Here is a 23,788-nt window from a genome sequence, read left to right as displayed (position 1 = left end):
AATGATTTTTCTCGTCGGCCACCCAGCCGAATCTGGTAGTTGACTTGTCAATTTAGTTTGACTTCTTTTGACGGGTTCATCTGAGCTTGGCCACACACGATTTTTACTCTCATGCACAGAATTTCAGGATAACCTGGCCCAATCGTATTTTTCTTAATTTTACCATTGAATTTGTGAAGCCCATAATTAGTCACCGTATTTTAGAAAATAATTCAAATGAAATTTCTTAAATTAAATATTTTTAATTAATAAATTAATATTTTATAATTCATTAGGAAAATCAATAGAAGGAAGACTTATTTGAAGTCTTTTTTTATTTTTTTATTTTTTTATTTTTTGGTAATATTACCATTTTTTCTGCCTAACTTTAATACTTTGCTGTAAAATATTTATCGTCCAAAAAGCAAAAGTATGGTAAAGCATACTTTATAAAAATAGAAAATAAAATAAAAAAAAAGATCCCACTTCCCACTTGTTTATTATTATTATTTCTATAATGCCTTTCTTTTTCTTTTTTCCTTATACGAAAGATGCTTTAAATTTGCTGAATTTATGTGATATATATATATATATATATATATATATATATATATAAATATATAATTAAAATTTGGTCATATCCTGTCAATTTCACATTAATAACGACGTCCACATTAATATTTATTAAAATTAAAAATGTTTTAATAAATAAATAAATATATATATATATATATTAAAGTGAGAGACTAAAATCTTAATCGATATTTTAGTCCACAATTTCACATTAAATAACGACGTCCACATTTTAAAATCTTAATCGAGAAGAATCAACTGCATGGCACTTGATCTATAAAATGTTTTTAATAAATATATATTAGTTAGTTGACTTAAAAGGTAATATATACATTTATTTAAAATTTTAAAAAATAATATCTTATATTTATGTTATATTAAATTAAAAAATTTATTCGATAAAAGATATATTTCTTTAAATTTTAGTAAATTTTGATAAACTTTCCGTGGATAATTCAATCATAATTGTTCAAATTTTCATACCTCGTATTAATTATACTAAAAATAAATAAATATATTATTTGTGTTATTTATTGTTACGTATGCATTATTGAATTAATATTTGTTGGATGATAAAAGTTCTACCTCGGCTAATTTAGAGAATGATCATAGGTTTATAAATAAAGAATACTGTCTTCATTGGTTTGAGGCCTTTTGGGGAAGCCCAAAGCAAAGTCACGAGAGCTTACACTCAAAGTAGACAATATCATACTATTGTGGAGAGTCGTGTTCGTCTAACAATTTTAACATGTAATTTTATAAACGAGAATCATATGTGATAAGCCATTCTTTTAAGCAATGTATCAAAGATGTTTGGCTACATATTATGTCATATTTTTATGTTTGGTTAACTATCTAAATCATAGTCATCATTGTTAAATTAACATTTTTTTTTATGAATAATTATAGGAGAAATAATATAAACTGTCAATATATTTAATTTTTAATGTGTATATATATATATATTATATATATAACGACTCAGACATAATATTCCGATCAGGATTTGAAATCTAGATTTGGCATTTAATGTTCTCAACCAACTAAAATATTATATGGTATGCTATTTAAATCAAACTATAATTAACTTCCAACAGGTTTAATTAAACTAAATAAAGAATATAATAAAGCAAATAGTAATAAATACAATTCTATGTTTGCTTGTTCTGTTACCTAATTGGTATTTTGTTTTTCTTTTACCATGTCACGTGTTGTAGAGAGATCATTAGAACACCTAGATAAGTAATTAACGTGATGGTTAAGTAATAAGTAATGTTATTTAATATTAATAATCAATTTATCTACCTAATCATGCATACGATTAATCTTAGTAAAATAAAACACGTATCTTTTTTTAATATTATTATACCTTAATTGGACAGTTGCAAAATTGAGATTAAAACATCAACTTTTGTAAGGATAATTTGTGTTTTGTCCACTAATATTTAAATTGGCATATAAACATTAATTCATAACTAATAAATCAAAATAAAATAATATATTTGTAATTTTGTTTAAAGTAATTAATTTATAAAATTTGAAATTATTTTAAATCATAAAAAAAAGAGTACTTGGAGTGATTTTAAAAATAATAAAAGTAATTTTAACAAATTTGAAATTATTTTCAAACATATCGTTAGTTATTTTTGGTTAAGTCCATATATTTTCTATTAATTAAAATTAAAATTTTAAAAATTTATTATAATATTATCAAAATTTATATTAAATAAGTTTATTCTAAAAGTTTAGAGACATATTAAATAAATAATATATATATATATATATATAACGTATATAAGTTATATTCTATAATTTATAAAATTTTATTAAAATTCTTAAATTTTAAAATTATTGGGCTAATTGTTAAAATTTTAAAGATTTTGAAGATTAAAATTATTAATATCATTTCGTATAACCTAAAAATTATTATTGATATTATTTATAATATTATTCCTAAAATAATTTTTTTTCATATTAATTATCACATTAATTTACATGTATGCCCTTACTTAATTTTTATGCAATAGTATTTGTTATTTTTAAAAATAATTAAAGCTTTATATAAAATAGTTATCCAAATTTGGATTTAATTGGTCAATGCGTATTCCGTGGTTCATGCAAACGATAGAACGTGTCACATCGGCAACAATAATCGCCGATCCATCGTCAAAGGGATCAGATTGGTCGTCGTTCGTTCTACAAGTACCGAAATCCCGAAACATCACTCGGTAAATTCCGAAGCCGATCACAGAAAAACATGGATCAGGAAGGGAAGGCAGACGAGCAACTGTTCAACCTTCTTGCCAGTCTTCTCCACCAGGTCGCAATTTCGCACGACTTTCCTCCTGATTCATCAATTTTTCAATGTTTAGTTCATCTATCCTATTCGATTTTATAATTCTACTCGTGATTGAAGAGTATTTATGGATTGGAATTGACTAGTTTGTCATCTAGGTATTGTCGAGACGTTCCGTTAGAACGACGAGTTAGGTTGATTGTGGTTTTTTAGATGTTTGGAAAAGGCTCCATGACGGCGAATTTTGGGGCTGTAGTGTTTCCTGTTATGTGTTATTGATTAAACCTTCTCTCATCTTTAATTTCATTCGAACATTGATCCTTGAGTGCTGGGTGGTTGAAGATTGGTTGGATCGTGTTTTATCGGGCACTGCGTATAGCTAAATTGTTCTAAGCATGTAAGAATTCTGTGTATGCTTAAGAAACATAGAAGAAGGTAATTGGCATTTCAATTATTTATAAATGACGTTGGGGCATTGTTGCAGTAGAAGATAATGGTTTATGCAAAAAGTAGCAAGCAAGAGGGTTCTTACTATGCAATTGGTTATTGATGTACGCACTGCCCTAGTTTGAACTTTAATTCAGTGTTAGGAAGTATTCATTTAAGAGAACCATAGTGATCTAACTCCTGAACTCGGTTTTTACCAACCAAATTTTCCCTTACTACCTACCCTTGTTCTGTGTTAATTGTCATGTTCATGGATCATGTATCATGTTTTTCAGTTTTGTGTTTTACCTACCAAACTCGCCACAATACTTATATTGGTAATGCCTCCTACGGTGATAAGTAACCGACACCTCTCAGTTCACACGTTTTGATTTCTCTTCCAAAACCGGCTCAAATTTTATTTTTCATAACATTGACATGGGGTTGGGTCAAGGAATACTCCTTCAAGTCTTATTTATATTCTCACAGTCACACTACACTTTTATTATTATGCACCGAGCCTCATTCATGGGATGTGAAATCTCTAAGTTTGCGTCTTCATTCCCCTCAATGACAAAAAATTGTCTCGTCGTGAATCAAGATATTCTCCATCCATCAACTAATTGTACTTTATCCAGTGTTTGAACTTTCTTCATGTTACTGGAAACTACGAAGGTTAGTAGCACCGATTATAAAAAGGAAAGTGAGATTTTTTATGGGTAACAAGTGTCGAAAAGTTGAGCCATCTTGTTAACCAGCACATTGAAGCTGTACACTAGAGTTGGGAAGGGCTTGGAATGGATAACTTAGGGAGGGGAACATAATCTCTTGATAAAATGGCCACGAAGACTCCCTCCAAAGATTAAAGAACTTTGGAATAGAAGTGATTACCAGTTACTACAGGAAGAAGGAGGGGGATGGTTGGCCATACAGAGACAGTGTGAAGTACATGTAATCCTTGGAACATATCTAACCTAATAGAGTGCTTTTCTTCAATTAAAGTGTCTAATGCGTTAGATTCACCCTTTTGGAACAATTTTTGGGTTGGGATTAGCCTCTGTCAATGGTTTTTACCATTTGGCATAGTGACATCTAATAAGGAATGTGACAATCCAATGGGCATGGGGGAGAATTCTAGTTATTGGAAGGAAGGTACTTTCTAGAAATTCTTCTACCGTTTTTTGGGTAAGAGGAGGTGAGCGAGCTTCAAGATCTGAATGAACTACATCCAGAGCGGAGGACAATCAATTTCCCCCGTATTTAATTAGCCATTAAAGACTCGATCATGTTACCATTCGTAGGAATGTAATGATGCAAACACAATGTTGAGTTCTGCTATCACTTGGACATGATGTGCAACCTGGACTACCGTACAATTGCGTTGATCTTTAGTACCCTCCGGTCATTTCATCTCAGCTTCTAGCTTCACAGTTCGATCTCTAGACATCTCAACCAGTGAGGATATTTGCAAAAATCAAGCTCGTACATCTGGTTGGAAGAAAAACTTATACACTGATCTTAGTATTAAGAATCATTAAAAAAGACTAGCCTCTATCCAGCCAGCCTACAACATACCAACTACGAAAGACTTGAGAACAATTACTTATAAAAGACATAGTCATTGATGCAAAACTAAAGTTATTTGTTGAACATGCGGATGAGTTTGGCTGTAGGATAGGACAGGGGCATGATATTGTGAAGGGCGTTTGGCCAATGATACTTGATGCGAAAAGGAAACTTCAAGTGCAAGAGGGCATAGAACCAAAAGCACACTTTGAACAAAAATTTACAATGGTGTTGGAGAGACTCCTCATAGATATGGGTTCATACTTGAGGCATTGTGTGTTTCACTCCATGGGCAGGTGGATTGATATATCTAAGAGGCAATACAAAATTTTGGTTTTAATCGTTATAGGTGAGCACATGCTAAAGGAGTGGAGTTTTGGGAGCTATTTCTTCCATTGAAGTCAAGTTGAATTGTCATGGTAGCAGTGAAAAGTCTGAGAAGTAGTTTACTATCTTGTTGTTCAAAATTGAAAATAATAAATTCTTCAGTTTCTTCATCCTTGCTTGGAGCTGATTGAGAAATGCTATCTAAATTTGCTATCTGTAACCAGAAATGAGAAGATTTTTTTTCTTCTTAAAACTTCAAAAGTTCTTCTATATTATAAAGAAGACATTTTACGAGGTCAAGAAATTTTGTTCATACTTATGTTGGAGTTATTAATATTTGGCTCTTTATTTCTCTATTTCATGCTTTGCAATTATATTTATATTTCAATGTTATGTACCAAATTGAAACTTACATGCATGGTTCATTATGATACACGATATACTAAAATTTAATTTTGATACTCTTCTGTTTCACGAGTTAACAACCTTGGTTATGATATCATTTGATACAAAGTACATACAGAATCTAAATTTTTGTTGCACCATTCCCTTTGGGAATTGCACTGGGAAGCAGTTACAAGATTCTCCAGTTCTCGTTTGTTTGCCATTTACTAAATGCATTGTGCATTGAGTAGAAAACTTTTGGGCAAAAATGGTGAACGTCTTTGTCTATTATTGACCATGGAATGAGAAGAGCTAATTTCATAGAATTGTTATGAACTTATGATATCATTTAACGGAAGCACATGCTTTTAGATAAACATGGGTTCCTTCTCTAAACCAATTAGCAATGAGGGGAGTAATTCATCTTTCCAATGTGAGATCCTCAACATGCCCCTCAAGATGGTACCTCTTTGGATTTGCCACTCTTGAATCTGATCCCAATTTGTTTTTAGACTGAATATTCATTTGAGCTTTATAGGCTCTAATACCATATTAGATACATATGGAGTTCTATCTCAAAATCCATTGACAATGAGAGATGTAATCCATGTATTTTATAAAGATTGTGTGGTCTCTTCATTTTTCTGATGTGGGATTGACACCATGCCCTCTCAAGACATACGTAAAATCAAGATTAACACTGACACCATGCCCTCTCAAGACATACGCAAAAATCAAGATTAACACGACGACTTTGCAGTTGCACCACCCCCTTTGGAAGCTGGTGGGGGGGAAGCAGTGACAAGTTTCTTCAAAGCTCCCGTTTGAACTATGTTTGTTTGTTTGTCTGTTTCAGAGAGTACCCATTGTTTAATACATTGCAATCATGTACATTATAATTATTTTCTCGATATGCCTATCCATTCCTGGAAATTTAGGGAACTTATCTGCACTTTTCATTCCTAAACATACATTTATTTGTAGGTGGAATCACTCACTAACCAGGAAGAAGTTGAATTGCGTACAAAGATCGAAGCCCTTGGTCTTGAAGTTACGAAAGTACCCTCGAAGTCCTTAAAGCAGCTTGATGAAGTCAGTCTAGTTATCATTATACATTCATTGCATTTATCTCTGCCCAATTGCCAACACTTTCTTGAAGAGATTGATTTTTATGTCTATTTTTTTGCGTTCTACTCAGTTTGAAATTGCCAAGGAGTTGGATAAGCTATCTGAAAAGCTAGATGATGTGGATGAAATGATATCTTCAGCAATGGCTGCAGACCCACAGGTGCAGTCTCTGTTGAGCGATACTGCTGATATTTGGATGCCTGTGATAACTGCTTCCGCTGATGAACGACGAAAATTCACAGCTTCTGTTGGAGAAAATTCAGAAACAGAAGAGAATTGTGGCAGTTAGATATATATATTTAATTTTTTGCTTATTTATTTAAGGAATAAGTATAGTAATTTCATTGCTATATCACAATTTTGTTATATTTGACAAAGAATGTCTTTACGCCAGCATTTACATTGGTTGGAATGTACTGTTTCCACTGGATAATTTATTGTGCCATCTTGTCTGTAGTAATCCTTCATAATTCTCTAGAGATTGAAGTTGCGAAGCCTTTTTATTGACGTAAAGTAACATCAAGTATGCTAATTGTTGTATTTATCTTTTTTTTTTAATTAATTTTTTGCTTGAATTAAATTATGTTTACAGGGTCTAAAATAAGTTTTTGATACTTTGCACCCAAAACTTTAATATCTAACATTCTCTCCAAAACTTGTTTCTTCATGAACTTGACGCCAAGCTTCTTCTTCAGATGTTGAAAGGCATCCGACTTAAATGCTTTTGTAAAAATGTTGATACAAAATCAAATATAGTGAATAGTTGAAGTCGCATTTGAACTTTTGAACTTGACAAAATCTTCAAAATCACTTCCAAACGATTGATAATCCTACACAAGAAAGCAAAATACAAGAAAGCAAAATACAAGAAAGCAAAATACTTGAGATTTGACGAAATTATCGACTTCGTACATTCTATTCCCGAGACGGGTCACCTAAGGAGGCTTGACTTGGACATTTTAATAGATGGGTTAGTCTACACAATAAGTTAAGTCCATTTAATTATAGTTTATGGAGTCACTGCCTGTGAATAATTCCTTCCTCACAATTAAACATAGTTGAAGGCAGAAGCAAGGCATAAACGAGATGAAAATAAAAACTATTCATTAGAAGTAAGCTAAAAAAACTAGCTAATAAGTGAGTTGTGTGATAGGAATATAATCACACGGGTTTAAGCTTCTAAGGCAACATGAATTATGCCAATAATGGCATACTACTTCGTTGAGATCAACTTGACAACTAGACCTATAAGTGAAGTGGCAGCAGAACTGAGCATCCAGAGTAGGAGGGAAAAGACAAAAATTCCAGCCAAGATAGTAAGAAATGGAGGACCTTGGGCATCACTACTTGCTTTACTCGAACCATTTTCCTCCTTGATGGAGTTTCTGTCTGAGGAATTTGAGGCTGTTATAGAAAAAGATCTTTGCCTCAACTCCAATCCTTTGGTGTTCCTGTACCTGCATAAAAGGAATCACGCAAGCACTAATCTGAGTAGCAATATTGTGAAAACAAATATCAGTCATCTCAGGCTCATTGTGTCTAGAATTTAGATTTGTAGATCAAGCGAAAAAGCGAAAACCTAAACGAAGAACCAAGGACAATGAAGATGGAACCAGGAATGATAGGAACCTGTATTTTCCACTTCAGTACTTCCAGAGGATTTTAAAGAGGAAACTCCATATCATTGAAAAGACAGAATCCCCTTGGCTTGTAAGAATTTAAAGACGCTGATGGGTTTGTTTTTGTGAGATCCCACATCGGTTGGAGAGGAGAATGAAACATCCCTTATAAGGGTGTGGAAACCTCTCCCTAACTGATGCGTTCTAAAAATTATGAGGCTGATGGCAATACGTAATGAGCCAAAACGGACAATATCTATTAGTGGTGGGATTTGGCTATTACAAATGGTATCAAAGCCAGACACCGAGCGATGTGTCAGCAAGGACGCTAAACCCCCAAGGGAGGTGGATTGTGAGATCCCACATCGGTTGGAGAGGAGTACGAAACGTTCCTTATAAGAGTGTGGAAACCTCTCCCTAACAGACGCGTTTTAAAAACAGTGAGACTAACGACGATACGCAACGGACCAAAACGGACAATAGCTGCTAGGGCTGTTACGGACTCATTTCACTTCATTTTTCAGTCAACTGACTACTTGAGAAGACAATTGGATTTAGTTAATCGTTTCAAGATTTTAACACTTTTTGTGGATCAACAAGAGAATACTTTGTGCATCCAACAAGAAGTTGGACTAGCAGCTCAGTTGACGGATTCTGGTCTGCTATTTCCTGCCCCTTTGCTTTAGCTGTGGTTAACCCAAAAAAATCCAAATTCTTTTTCAAGATACCATATAGGCCATTTCAGGACAATCATTTCCCGAACATATTAATTATAACAACTTCCCTATCAAAGAAGAGCTTTCAGGAAGAACTAATAAGACTTCCCTAGTCTTATCCGGAAACCAAAAATTAATGGACAAAATTCTATACATGCTTGTTTAATGACCAAATGAGTATCAAATCAAAGATTCATCCCATTAGATGTCGAACAAGATCAGCAAAATAAAGCCTCAATCCTAATACTAGTATAAGCTCTTTTTCGCTACTTGCCAAAACAAAACCAACCAGGATTTAGTATAAGCTGTTTGCTTTAGTAGCCGAAACCAATTAGGAATCAGCAAGGCAGCAGCTATCGTCCAATTCCATTTTCAACACAGAAATGCAATAGGATTCTGCAAACATGCTCAATTCAACACATTACGATCCGCATATCCTATGTGATTCTAAACGTTGAATGCGAGGGATCGAAGAAAACTGCTCAAGTAGGCATCAAAGTAAAGGTGCGTCACATATAAACTTCTCAAGTAGGAATCAAATACCTAATACCAGTGGAAGCAGTTGGCGTTAGCAGCCAAAAGCAATTAGGAATTAGCAACTACCTGCTAAAATGGAAAAATTCCATTTCCAACAAAAGAATCAAAGTCGATCCACTCTACAGAATTAATTATCAGATGAACTTCATTGCTAACGAGCTCACTAGTCACATTCCAGCATATATAGAAATCCCGATATCTCCTGAGAGATCAATTAAATTGAATGCGAGGAATCGAATAACGATGGATACCTGAAAGAAGGAATTGGAAAGGCATTGGAGTGATATTGAATGCCGGCGGTGGAGGAGGGAAGAACAGCTCCGTGAATCAAACTTGGGCGAGAAGTGAGATTCAGTCGAGACGGCGGCGCAGCGAAAATGGAAGCCATTCACCTTCACTCGTATTACAAAGACTTTGGAACTTCCAAAGAGAAGCGAGCTCACAAGAAACTGTGGGGGGAGAATGGATGGTGCTTAATCTATTCGTAATCCACGTGTCACTTTGTTGACGCGGCTACTTCTTAATAATGATATAATATCCGAAAATCTTTATAAATTTAATATATTTTTATAATTTATATCTCATTCATCTAAAAACATATAAACTCATGTTAATGGTAGCGACGTTATCAAACTATTTATCGGGACATTTACAAGGAAACTTTATGGTCCTATACGATTTCTCGAGACATTTACAAGGAAACTTTATGGTCCTACACAATTTCTCGAGAATTTTCAAGAAAACTTTATAGTCCTATACTAATTCACTTAAATGAACTTTTAAAATTGGCGAGAAGTCTAATAGGTCTCTAAACATTTAAATTTGTATCTATTTAGTCTTTGAACTTTAAAAATTACCTGTTTTATCCAACAGGTCCTTAAACGTTCACTTAAAATTTTCATTTTGTGTTAAACCTTCACACATACAATATTTTCTAAAATTCATGAGCATATTAGATACAAATTGAAAGTTCATGATTCAATTTGATATTTAAAAATATCAGGTAATTCTTAAAATTGTCGAATATTTTAAGAACCTATTAGATATAAAATTGAAAGTTGTGGACTTATTAGACATTTTTTAGCTTATGGACCTTTTAAACATAAGATTCGATGTTTGATGACTCATTAGACACTTTTTAAAGTTCATAAACCTCTTAACAACAAAATTAAAGGTTCAAGAACTAAACTTGTAATTTAATCGATAATATATCATACTATTTCTCATTCGGTGTACAGCCATATTAGTTCTAGAAAATGTTCCAGAGTTAAAAAAAACACAGAGATGCAGTAATCACACATGTTAGAATATAATTTATAATTTACTCTTTTATAAAACGTTGTTAATCTTTCATGCAAAGTTATAGACTTTGATACTGAAAAATGCATGTATACTTCAAAGTAATCAAACCCTTTTATTTATGGCTCCCACCATTTCCTCTCCTGAATATTGTACTTCTAATGACTACTTAATGAGGCCGAACGAATAAAAATTTGCCAGAAAACCCAGCAAGTTTAAAACACAAGTGATTCTAAAATCTACTAATCCCCGAAAGTAGTTCCAGATGATCCTGCATCTGTGTGGTTAACCATGCTTGAGTAATTATTACAAATGAGAAGAGATCTCTCACCCTGGATCAATTTGTGAAGGCTGAATGAACGTTTTTTAGTCAGCCATTTTAAATCAAGCTGCTTTTTTGCAGTAGTCCTCGAGCCATTTCAACGTCACGCTCTTCGGCCTCTCGAGTGGCAATCCCAGAGCTCGGTCCCATATTAACTGAACCCACAAAATAGAATACAGTAAATATCAAAGAGTTGGGTAAAATCAAGAAGAATTGAAAATGAATGTTGAAGTAAACAAACCTGAGAGCAAATTCCAAGACTCCTTGAAACGCCAAAGAGAACAGTGAAGTACCTGCGCATAGTTAAGAAGGAAAGTTTTTAGTTATCGATTAGTTAAAACTTGAATGCGTACTATTGAACCACAATCTACCTTGCTTCAGTCAAACCAAAGTAGTTCAACAGCACTCCACTATGAGCATCAACGTTTGGCCATGGGTTTTTAACCTGCAAACGAGGAAAATGTCACAAGAAGAGACAACAATGTAAGATTCTTGGGTGCTCACCACGAGTATCAACAATTCAGAGGATAGTTTTTGCAGTCTCACTCCCCTCCCCCCTCAAAGTCAAACTAACCTATCCTGCACCTCATAACATGGCAATGTAAATGCAGGTTTTCATGTCTTTTTTTTTTGTGTAATGTTAATATGCCCATAACATAAAAAATGAGTTCATATATGCTTGTAGAAATTATTAGTACGGAATATGAGGAGGCATGCACAACTGAGCTAGTAAGACAGAGAGAGGCTTATCATTTGCCTTGCCAAGTTCTGTCAGGATGGGTGGCACAACTTCGTAGAGCTTGGATACCTGCAAATGCCCGTGCTAGGTTATCGAGTGAAGGATTTACAGATTAATTAAATAAAAAGAGATCTATACAGGTTAAAATATATGTTAATTTAAGTCTTCAATCAGGGATAGGTGATAACCAGCTGAAAAAGAGGATCGTCAGGCAAATGCTTCAAGGCGAACTCTCTCTGACAAGTATATCTTGGATCTGTTTTACGCAGAACTCCATGACCAAATCCTGGAACAACCTACAATTTCAAAAGAACGATAAGGAATTGATGAAAGTTCCTTGAACGAATATGCAACCTTAAATTTGAAAAGGAATTGCGTAAAAAAGACATCTCCTCTTCCTATAGTAGAAAAGAACCAAAGTGTTTATGAAAATGAGAAAAAATGTCTCCCAGATAAACAAACCACTATGACGGAAATGCTTGAAGGAAAATTTTCTCCAACAGTGGCAAACTAAGAAGGGAGGATTAATGCATTTTCCAACTTCAAAAAAAAAAAAAAAAAAAAAAAGGACAAAAAAATGCGTATTCCTATAATAAAGACCTGAAGAGAGACAAACAGTTGTTATTATACAACAGAAGTACAGTTACCAAATTAGACAAATGATACCATCTTTTTATAAGCGAAGCTGAAGGTAAATTAAGTATGAGCTCCATGCCTGACCTTTTTAGCCAGAGTGAAAATAAAGAATGAATTTAAGTTGATACCTTGCCACTGTTTAGTGTTTTCCAAACATAGTCTTTCAACTGCTCCTTAGTTATGTTCTCTCCACATTCATCCACAACAGATTTGATCCAAAGCAAAACTTCCTGCAAGCAGTGTAAATTGAGCAACAAAATTGGCAACCTTTACATGTTGATTAAGATGCATAGGGAAAAACATTTGCTATGCATTCATGCCATAAAGCCGATTAATATTAGTTAAGGTTAACACTAAAAAATTACTTGATTTCAAATCTACGGATAAAAACAGAAGAAATAAGTTCCATCGCTCAAAAGATACGTAGCAGAAGCAAAAAAAAATTCTGAAGAATGTTCATAAGGTACAATCAGACTATCAAATATGCTTATGAAGAATAAACCCAAAGAATCTTCTCAATACCTGTTGCTTATCTACTGATATTTTTTCCCCCAAGATAAATTGAAGGTAGTAAATGGCTCGAGGGGGGAAAAGTAGTAAGAATTAAGTCCGTCACTATAATGAGAGTGTTACAGATAATAATTATATACTCTACTAAAGTTCAGTACAAAATGGAGGGGAAGAAAGAGTAGCTATTAGAAAACAATCTACCCCGCACCTGATTTGCCAAACCATGTAATGGCCCAGCCAGACCATTTAGAGCAGCAGCAAATGAAAGATAAGGATCTGAAAGTGCACTAGCAACCTGCATAAAAGTTTTAAATACCTCAGAATGACATGGGCATGAATGTTGATGTGCAGAAACATTAAACTGGCTACCGCTTGAAAAGGCCATGTTTCAATAATTATGCAACAGAAGTGTAGATTATATAAGATGCAATAAAATACAAAAGAGAAAAAAAAAACACGATTCAATAAAACTTGAGAAACGAGATAACTTACAAGGTGGCCAGTGTGAGCACTAACATTCCCACCTTCATGATCACTGCAGGTCATTTTTACATATATTAGATCTTATTTGATTATTCTTCTCTCTTCCTTACTATTTTACGATATGATATGTTGAAATTTAAATGGTCTAAATCATATGGAGTGGAATAACATATCCAGTACCTATGAATAGTAACATAGAGCCTCATGAGTTCTTGCATTTGGGGACTGTCAAATCCTAACATATGTGAAAAATTCCCACCATAATCCAGAGAGTCATCTTTTGGAATTATGTGGCCATCCTTGTATATCCTTCATAAATGTTTAGAAAGAAATCCAAATTAATCCAACAAGGTAACAAGGAGGAGAAAGTGCGAGAAGGTGCCAGAACATTTTTAAATATGCAAGGGTTATCCTGATGACGCTGATTGAAAAGGAGATATTTCCACATGGGAATAGAATTAGTTGAAATACAATAGACAAGCATATCAATATGGAAAGTAATCTACCAACCTGCGGTAGACATAAGAAGCTACCAAAGGTACTCGAGCAATCAAATTCAGTGAATCTTCATATGTTGGTTCCCAGTACCTAAAAATGAATAGTTTTCAGTACTAGAGTAATAGGACGCGTGAATCTTGAATGCATGAACTTACTTTGATTTATGAATTCCTTTCTCATAGGCCTTCTGGAATTCACTCTGAACCTGAAATGAAGTACATGTAGACACCTTAAAGGACATCTAAAAACAATACGCCTAGATAATTACATAACTACTAGAATGGAAATAGTTACGTTTCCAACAAACTAAAACTCAGCAGTGCAGGGTTGATAAAATTGAAGCAAAGCATAAAACAATGGGTTTTGATCAAAATAAACAAATTTAAAAAATTTAAGAGATATAATATAAAATCAAAATGATCCTATTATCTCATGCAGAACACTTTCTCGTAAAGTTGAGCAAGAAAACCAAAATCACTTCATCTACGATGTGATAAATAGAGAACTTCATGACTAACCTGAAGACCCATGACACCTGTTGCAAACTGAGTCATCGGATGAGATGTAACAGGAAGAGCATCAATGGCTTTGTATACATAATCTGCAACCAGGAATGATAAAAACCCACCATTTAGGAAAATGTCTTCGTTGGAGGGGAACAGACAGCTACTGGATGTCCTAAATTAACCATATATGCTTGTCCAACTAACATGATGGATCTCATATACAACTTACAAGGTTCCAGGTGGAAAATGAAACACTGGCAATATCTTAATATACTTGTGTAGTAATAAATGCTGATAAACAAAACAATTACACAATCTGATTTTTATTATCTTGTCAACACCATCAAGTTCTGAACAATTTAATACAGAAGCAAGATGAACCTGGAACAATGGCTCGACTTTGTAACTCCTTGGATAATGCATCTACTTGCTCTTTGTTTGGCACCTGATATATGAAAGAATAAATGATGAAATATTTGTCAGTATAAGCAAAATCTCGCTTACAAGAAGTACTTTATTCTATCAGCTACATGTCTTTACAACACTGATATAAATTCCTATGAGTCAAATGTATACAACAACACAAGCTTTTTGAGCAACTCACCTTTCCTGTGAGAAGAAGCCACAGAAGGCCCTCAGGTAATGGTTCTCCATCAGGCTTCGCAGCTGGTAGCAATTTTTGACATTCAGGAATTGACAAACCCCTAAAGCGAATACCCTATAAAAATAATACTTCAAATCCATTACTTTATCAATACCAGAATTCATCCAATTCAAATAGACCAGAGATGACCATTTATATCGAGCACAGAAACATTACGAACAAACATTCAAGACCAAATCACCTCACTAGGTATAAACCAAAAGGATTGCATACCTCATCGGGATCAAGTAAAGATGTTTCCCACAGTAGCCCCGTCATTCCTCTCATTCCACCAAGTACCTTCACAATGTTAGAAACAAGGCATTTAATTAAAAGATTTGAAGAAAATGCTTGCAGAAATGTTAGTTAGTTTAAGAACTCCCGGGAAGAAAATGTTAGTTAGTTGCATGGATCATGAGATAATAAACTTTGCCACTGATACTGGAGAGCAGCAAAATAGAGACTAGTTATGTAAATATACTTGCCATATCAACAGTGATGTTGCCCAGTTGAACCTTTCCATGTTCTGCTTTGAATTTCTTCAGGCGATCCTATAATTACTAAACATATTAAGACTATATATAAATGAACAATAATATTTCCTGGAAAGTTTGATCAGGCTTGGCATTAAATGCATTGAATCAATTAGTCACACTGTTCTATACTTACGGTAACTTTCGACCAAACTAGAGATAAGGAAAAAAACATCAGTAATGCTTTGATGAATTTTTGTTAAAACAAGCATCCTATTTCAGTGAATTCGTCATAAATCAACTGAGACTTCAACGTAAAACTTCAAAGAATAAGAATTGAAGCACTTGGCTTTCACATTTATCTTAGGGGTGCATAAATGATACTGTTAGGATAAACAAACCTGCTGCTCTGGAATCAATTCCCTCAAATGAGATTGTAGGTCCTGCATGACAGATATAACTTCATAAGCGAAATCACTCATTGGATTGAAATAATTATTCAATTTGCCAGTTAACTAACTACACCGTGCATCAGGATATCTCCAAACAGTTAACTAGTAATTGAAGTAGTCAGAGTAACAAATATTGTATTTGATTTGTTGGATGCAGGCAACCCGATTGCATTGCAACAGAAAATATGTCATCAACAATTGAAAACATGCACGGAGACTTAATGGCTACACTTTCCGGAAATCTGGGAATTGCAGCCGTTACAGTCTGATTTAAGCAATTCATAACTGTAAGATCTATCTTAAAGTTAAGTCTCAAGACTTAAAACGTGGCCTAACCAATAAAGGTTCACGGGAATTTATTAACGTGAGTATAGAGTATTACAAGATCGGATGAGCTCTGCATTTGAAGCCATCTAACGGAGTTGCTCAGATTAGACTGCTGTCCCTGAAACATCCCAGATATTTACAGATTGTTTGTTAAAGGCTTTACCAACAAAATAACTAACAATTACCAAAAACAGGGAAGAACTCAAAACAATACACTCACAACACGCGACCGTAGCTTGGAAAGAGCCGTCAAACTCCTGAAGAACGCCATGACTCTCAAACTTCCCTACCTGCATAATGCATATAACAAAACTTGCTAAATACAAAGATCACAGACCTTGATAAAACAGCAATAACAAGCAAAATACTGTATATACACAGTCATAAACGATAAAACAGGAAAATCAGAACGGAAATCCAGCAAGATACGAATATAGAAGATGAACGACCAGCCTTGCACTTTTTATCATCTAAAAGGGAAAGCAAAGGAAGAAATCAAACAGGAATCAACTGCAGGGAAATGGAACGTACAGGAAAGTCAGAGCAACGAGAGAAAGCTGCGACGCTGCACGCAGATCGATCTGTATCAATGATGATTCCGAAACTGAAAACTGAGGAGCCTTCGCGATTCTTTATTCCCAGAGGAAATCAAATGAGAAATAAAGAAATGAAAATTCTTTGATTGCTTTTAACTTGTACGTTCGCGTGCAGTGATTGAAGATACCGTGAAAGCATACCGAAAATACCCTTGACATCTGGCGGCGAAATGAGAATGATTACAAAAGTCCGTTAAATATCGGGGCAAAACCGTTAATTAAGCTAAATATGAGGGGTATAGTAGGAATGTAAAATAAAAAAGCGCTATATTCAACGCGCGGCCGCGAGTTGGCGGCGACTCTTTGGAGATCTCAAATTTGGTATTAACTCTTGATGTCTGACCAAAACACCCTCTCATTTTACGGCCTCTCTAATATTTTCTCAATTTAATTTATAATTTTTTAATATTATAAATTTAGTTTTCTCTTTAACTTAAATATTTTTTAAAATATATAAATTTTATAAAATTTAAAGTATAAAACAATGTCAAACCTTAATAAGTCATATTTCAAAAAAATATATATATAATATAATTTATACATCAAACACGCTAACAAAAACTTGTTGGTAAATTAATAAATAAATAATTCGCTTGTGTTTTAATTCATGAATATTTGACTTAATAAAAATAAAATATTTAGTAATAATTAAATTTATAAAATTAATGAACAATAAAGTTGTTAGAATTAATTAAAAAAAAAAACTAAATATTATTTATTTATATAAATTCGAATAACGACAAAACAACGCAAAAAAACATACAGATTGAGAATTCGCACCGATTGAGAATTGGCAGAGATGTAAAAAAGAAAAGGTGAGGAAAGAGAGATAATTGATGTATGTGTGAAGCCGACTGCAAGTCAAAACCACCAAACTTCATGTTCTCCGGATTGGATAATCCAAGCAGCAAAAAAATCTGACCCTTCACTTCGCCGAAAGGCCGAAAGAATCGAGCAGGAATGAGCGGTTGATCAGGTCGGATTCCGTCTTCCTCCTCAGGCTCTGTTTGCGGAGCTTCCGGATTCAATTGAATCATCATCGTCTTCTTCAACCTCGTTAATCGGAAGAATAGTGTTATCGGTTTCATTTTTCCTGCTTTATTGGCTATTCTATTCGTTTTCATTTCGAACGAAGTTGTTGTGATGATGGCTTTGGCGACGAAGATGAGAAGAAATGCATGCATCGTCACCAATTGTCTTGTGGCGTCTGGAAAATTAAATTTCCTATCGGTTTGTGCTTTCCGTTTCCATTAATTCGCTGCCTCGTGTTTTTGTGTCTGATAAATTAGTTTTTGGATACTGAAATTTTGATGATAATCGTGATTCGTTTCTGTGTTAGGCGCTTTGAATATCTAGAATTTGCCTCGATTATTCCGCTTCTCTCGTGACGTCTCTTTTAATCTCGGTTCTTTGTTTTCCCCTCTTTTTAAACATTTTTGTAGTGGATTGTACTTCGGGAATAACGACATATAATAACTGTTGAAATTTAGAGGTTTAAAATTTTATGAGCATTGCATATGCAACAGTAGAAATCTCGTTGAGATCTTCTCATTATCTTTGATTGTTTCTTCTCATTTGAATTTTGAGTACTGCTATATGGAGTTCTTATATATCTCTTATTTAAAATAGGTGGGCTCTGAAAACGCATCTTACTCCATGATCAGAAAAGCTAATGGTTATACGACATTCGGGGAACAACTGGAGGCTTCGAGAATGTATGCTACGTCTTGTGCTAAGTTGTCGGATGAAATCCAGAAAGAAACCTCCAACTCTAATATGTTGGTTGATTCATTTGGGAGGATGCACACTTACTTGAGGATATCATTGACAGAACGCTGCAACTTGAGATGTCAGTACTGTATGCCTGCGGAAGGTGTAGACCTGACTTCCAGCTCCAAACTTCTTACTCGAAACGAAATTATTCGATTGGCTAATCTTTTTGTAAGCTCTGGTGTCAATAAAATTCGCTTGACTGGTGGGGAGCCTACCATTAGGAAAGATATTGAGGATATATGTTTAGAGCTGTCTAATTTAAAAGGTTTGAAGACACTGGCTATGACCACGAATGGAATTGTGCTTGCCAGAAAACTCCCGAAGCTGAAAGAATGTGGGCTTACTGCTATTAATATTAGTTTGGATACTTTGGTTCCAGCAAAGTTTGAATTCATGACCCGACGCAAGGGGCATGAAAAGGTCATGGAATCTATCAATGCTGCTATAGACCTTGGTTACAATCCTGTTAAAGTATGTATTATACCTTGGTAGAAGAAAACTATCCCTTTTGGACTGTTGTTATTTTTCTTATTTTCCTATTTCTCTATCAACTCTTCGTTGTCTTTGGCAGTCTTTGGCAATTCATTTTCTGGTTGATTCTTGGTATACAGACATAGAATGTTATTATTCATTTATCATACCTGGCACATATTCTTACAAGGATTTTTCTTTTACTCTATTATTCTCAGGTGAATTGTGTTATAATGCGTGGTTTCAATGATGATGAGATTTGCAATTTTGTTGAGCTGACTCGTAATAAACCAATTAATATTCGGTTCATTGAGTTTATGCCCTTTGATGGAAATGTTTGGAATGTAAAGAAATTGGTACCCTACTCAGAAATTTTGCAAACAGTGGTAAGGTAGAATCCTTACAGGCAATCAATCTAAAAGATTTTAGATTTTCGCTAGTGGTCTTTCTATATGCTAATTCCTTATATATTGCTGAACAGGATAAACACTTTACAGGCCTGACACGACTTGGGGATCATCCCACAGAGACAGCGAAGAACTTCAGAATAGATGGGCACCTGGGTACAGTTTCTTTTATCACGTCGATGACTGAGCATTTTTGTGCTGGTTGCAATAGATTGCGACTTTTAGCAGATGGAAACTTTAAAGTCTGCTTATTTGGTCCGTCAGAGGTAAATCTTCTTCTAGTCTATTGTTGCATTCATCTTAGAATGAGAGTATGGAAACAGATTCTGTTGGTGTAAATCCAGTGAAACCTCCTTGGGAAACTTTTTTAATTCGTTGATATTTCAAGGTCATAGATTTTAAATTTCTTTTCAAAAGATGCTTTTGATTGGTTTATTATTGACTAACATCTGGGTCCTAGGCCTTATAATGTTCATGACAATGGAGTAGATGTAGAACATTAATTGGATATGTGGTGAGCCTATGTGGCACTAGGTGTTAACGAAGACTTCATTTAGTCTTTAAGTGATTCTCAGTGGTACCTGGTCTTTCTTGTCGGCCTCTTGAAGTAAGGGTCATACGGGTATACTCATGTATTCTAAATCTTGATCCTTAGTTATATTTAGATGGACTTATTTTGTCTTGTAATAGCCAGTATTTTTCGAGAGGACGTCCTTCTTGACTGGGGGGAATGTAATATTGTCAGATGTAGGGAGTGCATAATATTAGACACACTTGTGGTTAAGCACCTTAAATTTTTAGTAGATATGCCTCCAAGGTGATGTGGTAGTTCTGCTCTATAACCTGGTCATTAATGAAGGGCTGAGAGATTTTTATGTACATGGATAAGAATAATCCCCATAGGTGACGTAGTTTTTGTTGACCGAGTTAAGTTTCATATTTATATGTTGTTATAGTAGCCAAATGGCTAAAGGTCTTCAGTTGTATGCCGGCAACCATAGCCTTCGCCCCCTCCCTCCATATGTTCAGCTAACCTCGTTTTCAACAATGTGTTGTGCACAGTTGAGTTTAATGGCCTTTACTTTTAGATTTATTTCTTACTTAAAATGTGCCATTTGCTGCTTGACCTTCATTTGCGTAGTTTTTCGCATGGATCAAGTTATTATGTGGTAGACTGATAGGCATAGATTCCTGGTAGAAGGCCCCATCATGTACTTTGTGCGATTAATTGATTCTTGAAGTCAAGTAACTAGGGATTATTAGTTCCTTGTTTTACTGGTTCTTAGTGTAAGTATAAAAATTCCAATCCTCCCATTAATTTATTATGGGTTATTAATTTCAGGTTAGCTTGAGAGACCCACTTCGTCATGGTGCTGATGATAATGGGCTTAGGGAAATAATTGGTGCAGCGGTACTTAACTTTATTTTCTCAAGATGCCTTAAACTTCTTATTCCGAACAGTTATTTGATTCTAAGCATCAACTTATATACATATTTCCTATTTCGGAATACGCGTTTATTTGGGTACTGCACGTAATGTTACTCCTGTACCTCAGGTAAGAAGAAAGAAATCTTCACATGCTGGAATGTTTGACATTGCAAAGACTGCAAATAGACCTATGATACACATTGGTGGATAATCTAAACTTGGTAATTCCTTTGCCAATGCATCTTTCCCTTTCCAAACATGCCCTAAAGATAAACGCACATCTCTTGCAAACCTAAACTGTTCAATCTTCTTTGTTAAGGATTCTAGATGTGTCTGTTTCAGGTCCCATTTCTGTCCAACTAGCTTGACTAGAGTAGAGCCCTGTTGGTATACATGGATACCGTCGAGATCAAAGTCAAAACTGTAGTGCTAATATGAAGAAGCCTGGTAAGTGAAAAACCATAAAAAGGCATACACTACACTAGTTAGTATTGTAAAAGATATGTCTGGCTGATTCATGTGCAACTTTGGTTGGTAACATTATGATGCCAGTTGTAATTTAAATGCTAATATAGAGTGGTTAGTGTTGTTTATTTTGCATCATAACTTTAGAAGACGTCGCTCATCAAATCAAATAGAAAACCATGCATTTGGGTAACCTCACGTTTATACATCACAATAGTTCATCCTTTTGTGCGTCCTATACAATTCAATATGTTTGCGTATATTGTTTTTTATTGGTTAAATGGCTCGGGTCTACTGCATTTAATCGTTGAATTTTAATCATACAAGTAGGAGATTTGAGTTGTCTCTTTACTTCTATATGCATAATTGTGATTTCATTTGATGGTTGAAAGTCTTGGACCAATTTAGAATGACTTTTTAAGAGCTTCAACGTGTGTGTATTATATATGTATACGTGTGTTACAGTTGTCATCGTCGTCGTTTTATTTTATTTTTTTACTTTGAAATACCTTTTAAGCTCTTAGAAGACATTCCCTTCAAATTAGTTTCATTTGAGGATAGTTGAATTTGTGGTAAATTCGAAATTATCAAATATGCATATTTAAATTTAAAAAATGGAACACCAAATGACAAACAATAGAAGAAACCCATCGGCCAGCTTCATTTAAGAACTGCCTTCATCAAACATGGTTCCACATTCCCCACGACTTTCGTCTGGGTCGCCGGTGCCGGAGGGGAAATCGGAGAGAGCTGCCATAATCCGACGAATAGTCAGAGATCGGACCTGTCTGAAACTAAGAGACCTCTTCGTGTTCTTAGAGAAGACATGGGAAGATTTAGAGAGAATTAGATAAACCAGAATCTGCACAAGGAGGAACACGGCTGCAGTCTCAGCCATTCCTTCCAAATGCCTAATCTCCATCATCATCAGAAATCGAAGGCGAAAGCAATGGAGTGAACTGGAATGACACGAGAAGAAGAAGAAGAAGAAGAAGGCGTATATAAACTAATTCGGTGAATTAGGAATTGGAAAAGCGTGGAGGTTTTGTTTATTTAAGAACTTCAAACTTACTTTGACTTGCTGCTTAAGCTAGAGCGTAGGATAGACGGTGGAGCCGTGGAAGTTTCGACCTCCTTGTAGCTCTCTGTACCTTTTTTGTGTCCATATTGAAGTCTCAACCAATTTCCTCCAATTTTGCTTGAAATGATTTTGAAACTTCTTTAATAATTCAAAACTAGGATGCCATTTCATAGGGAAAGTCTAATCTAATAATCCAATTAGCCTTTTTCACCACTCTCGAGGTGAACACGACTCCCTTTCTCGAGTCTTAACCTCCCAAGACCACGTCCTCAATGCTCGAGGTCAAGTTCTTGTTGACATTAGTATTATTGGGTACTATAGAAGATAGAACAAACAATTTTCAACTCATCTTTCTTTCAACTCTAATTCTTTCTCTTGATGCTACTGGTGCAAGAGACGAACTCCTCGAGTTATCTTAAAAGGGTAAAAATGGGGTTTTGATCTATTAAACGAGTTCTCCGAGATAAGGTTGGAAAGTAGGAGTCGCATGTTGATAGTATTCAATCACAAAATTAAGAGTATTCAATTGTTTTCAAATTTAAGATTTAGACAAGTATACTTAAACATTCCGAGTGGGTAGACACATTAATCAATTTTTTAAAACTTGAAAGTGAAAGCTTGAAAACAAAGCTTGTAATTTAATGGGTAAGTTTGAAGCAATATTGTGGGGTGGTAAAAGAATTTGTGGCACAGCGATTATGATCTTACAGGCACTTTTAGTAATATATTAGCTATAAGAAAAGACTTTCCTTGTTTAAAAGTTTCAGCAGTTCATCTCTCTCTGCTATCTTTTTCTGAAAGATTCCGATTTAAAAGGTAAAATTGAGATAGATTTAAGAGCAAAGAGTGAAAAGGAAGGAGGGAGGAGGAAGAGGACGATGAAAGTGACTGTGAATAGACGTACCAAAGTCAGGATTTGGTTGCTTCCTTCCCAATGCAATGTCTATGTGGAACGGCGTCACCCCTTTTACTCTCTCTTCCCCCCCCCCCCCCCCCAACCCCACATCGCATATTCCTTCGCACATTACACAAATGGTGGGCGGGTCCAAGTTGAAGCCTGTCCCTCAACAGTTGACGCTTCCAAGCAAACTGGAATTTTGTTTTTCTCTACCAACTAAATATTCCTC

At 34.7% G+C, this 23,788-nt stretch overlaps 5 protein-coding genes across 6 annotated transcripts; 2 read left to right on the top strand and 3 right to left on the bottom strand.

The window, feature by feature from the left end:
* The first annotated feature begins 2,651 nt into the window (after positions 1-2,651).
* On the top strand, positions 2,652-7,219 carry LOC111806741 (ecotropic viral integration site protein). Its single transcript, XM_023692178.2, has 3 exons — positions 2,652-2,872; positions 6,536-6,643; positions 6,750-7,219. The coding sequence occupies exons 1-3, from the start codon at positions 2,810-2,812 to the stop codon at positions 6,966-6,968; spliced, it is 390 nt and encodes a 129-aa protein (XP_023547946.2). The 5' UTR covers positions 2,652-2,809; the 3' UTR covers positions 6,969-7,219.
* Positions 7,220-7,763: 544 nt separating this feature from the next.
* Positions 7,764-10,008, bottom strand: LOC111806743 (uncharacterized). The gene is made up of 2 exons (XM_023692179.2): positions 9,803-10,008; positions 7,764-8,136 (listed from the first exon to the last, which is right to left on the bottom strand). The coding sequence occupies exons 1-2, from the start codon at positions 9,937-9,939 to the stop codon at positions 7,893-7,895; spliced, it is 381 nt and encodes a 126-aa protein (XP_023547947.2). The 5' UTR covers positions 9,940-10,008; the 3' UTR covers positions 7,764-7,892.
* A 932-nt stretch (positions 10,009-10,940) lies between these two features.
* LOC111807433 (citrate synthase, mitochondrial) lies at positions 10,941-17,127 on the bottom strand. The gene is made up of 20 exons (XM_023693166.2): positions 16,971-17,127; positions 16,660-16,729; positions 16,495-16,557; positions 16,062-16,103; positions 15,673-15,738; positions 15,422-15,487; positions 15,149-15,262; positions 14,926-14,989; positions 14,557-14,639; positions 14,194-14,243; positions 14,051-14,128; positions 13,721-13,849; positions 13,550-13,592; positions 13,266-13,352; positions 12,676-12,777; positions 12,100-12,207; positions 11,930-11,980; positions 11,544-11,617; positions 11,414-11,465; positions 10,941-11,327 (listed from the first exon to the last, which is right to left on the bottom strand). The coding sequence occupies exons 2-20, from the start codon at positions 16,708-16,710 to the stop codon at positions 11,235-11,237; spliced, it is 1,416 nt and encodes a 471-aa protein (XP_023548934.1). The 5' UTR covers positions 16,711-16,729; positions 16,971-17,127; the 3' UTR covers positions 10,941-11,234.
* Positions 17,128-17,825: 698 nt separating this feature from the next.
* CNX2 (cofactor of nitrate reductase and xanthine dehydrogenase 2) lies at positions 17,826-21,773 on the top strand. Of its 2 annotated transcripts, XM_023693094.2 has the most exons (7): positions 17,827-18,265; positions 18,665-19,279; positions 19,498-19,665; positions 19,761-19,952; positions 21,029-21,097; positions 21,243-21,336; positions 21,458-21,773. In XM_023693094.2, the coding sequence occupies exons 1-6, from the start codon at positions 18,179-18,181 to the stop codon at positions 21,324-21,326; spliced, it is 1,215 nt and encodes a 404-aa protein (XP_023548862.2). In that variant the 5' UTR covers positions 17,827-18,178; the 3' UTR covers positions 21,327-21,336; positions 21,458-21,773. The 2 variants fall into 2 exon arrangements, 1 of the variants encoding a protein (XP_023548862.2); XR_002816940.2 differs by having other exon boundaries at positions 17,826-18,265; positions 21,029-21,336.
* Positions 21,774-22,164: 391 nt separating this feature from the next.
* Positions 22,165-22,488, bottom strand: LOC111807384 (uncharacterized). Its single transcript, XM_023693095.2, has one exon. The coding sequence runs from the start codon at positions 22,476-22,478 to the stop codon at positions 22,245-22,247; it is 234 nt and encodes a 77-aa protein (XP_023548863.2). The 5' UTR covers positions 22,479-22,488; the 3' UTR covers positions 22,165-22,244.
* Between the last annotated feature and the right edge of the window lie 1,300 nt (positions 22,489-23,788).

Source organism: Cucurbita pepo, chromosome 12 (genome assembly GCF_057944985.1).
Source record: "Cucurbita pepo subsp. pepo isolate OVF chromosome 12, ASM5794498v1, whole genome shotgun sequence".
Lineage (NCBI taxonomy): Eukaryota > Viridiplantae > Streptophyta > Magnoliopsida > Cucurbitales > Cucurbitaceae > Cucurbita > Cucurbita pepo.
The sequence above is the reverse complement of the archived record's forward strand: the minus strand, read 5'-3'. Positions and strand labels throughout refer to the sequence as shown.

Bases quoted from the DNA above. Each gene is read 5' to 3' on its own strand.
- LOC111806741 (XM_023692178.2), top strand. From the start codon at position 2,810: ATGGATCAGGAAGGGAAGGCAGACGAGCAACTGTTCAACCTTCTTGCC. The intron at 2,873-6,535 runs GTCGCAATTTCG...ATTTATTTGTAG, and splicing joins TTGCCAGTCTTCTCCACCAG to GTGGAATCACTCACTAACCA. The intron at 6,644-6,749 runs GTCAGTCTAGTT...CGTTCTACTCAG, and splicing joins CCTTAAAGCAGCTTGATGAA to TTTGAAATTGCCAAGGAGTT.
- LOC111806743 (XM_023692179.2), bottom strand. From the start codon at position 9,939: ATGGCTTCCATTTTCGCTGCGCCGCCGTCTCGACTGAATCTCACTTCT. The intron at 8,137-9,802 runs GTATCCATCGTT...CCTTTTATGCAG, and splicing joins TTTCCAATTCCTTCTTTCAG to GTACAGGAACACCAAAGGAT.
- LOC111807433 (XM_023693166.2), bottom strand. From the start codon at position 16,710: ATGGCGTTCTTCAGGAGTTTGACGGCTCTTTCCAAGCTACGGTCGCGT. The intron at 13,593-13,720 runs GTACTGGATATG...AATGACCTGCAG, and splicing joins CTCTATGTTACTATTCATAG to TGATCATGAAGGTGGGAATG. The intron at 11,328-11,413 runs GTTTGTTTACTT...TTGTGGGTTCAG, and splicing joins GTCTTGGAATTTGCTCTCAG to TTAATATGGGACCGAGCTCT.
- CNX2 (XM_023693094.2), top strand. From the start codon at position 18,179: ATGATGGCTTTGGCGACGAAGATGAGAAGAAATGCATGCATCGTCACC. The intron at 18,266-18,664 runs GTTTGTGCTTTC...TATTTAAAATAG, and splicing joins GAAAATTAAATTTCCTATCG to GTGGGCTCTGAAAACGCATC. The intron at 19,280-19,497 runs GTATGTATTATA...TATTATTCTCAG, and splicing joins TTGGTTACAATCCTGTTAAA to GTGAATTGTGTTATAATGCG.
- LOC111807384 (XM_023693095.2), bottom strand. From the start codon at position 22,478: ATGGCTGAGACTGCAGCCGTGTTCCTCCTTGTGCAGATTCTGGTTTAT.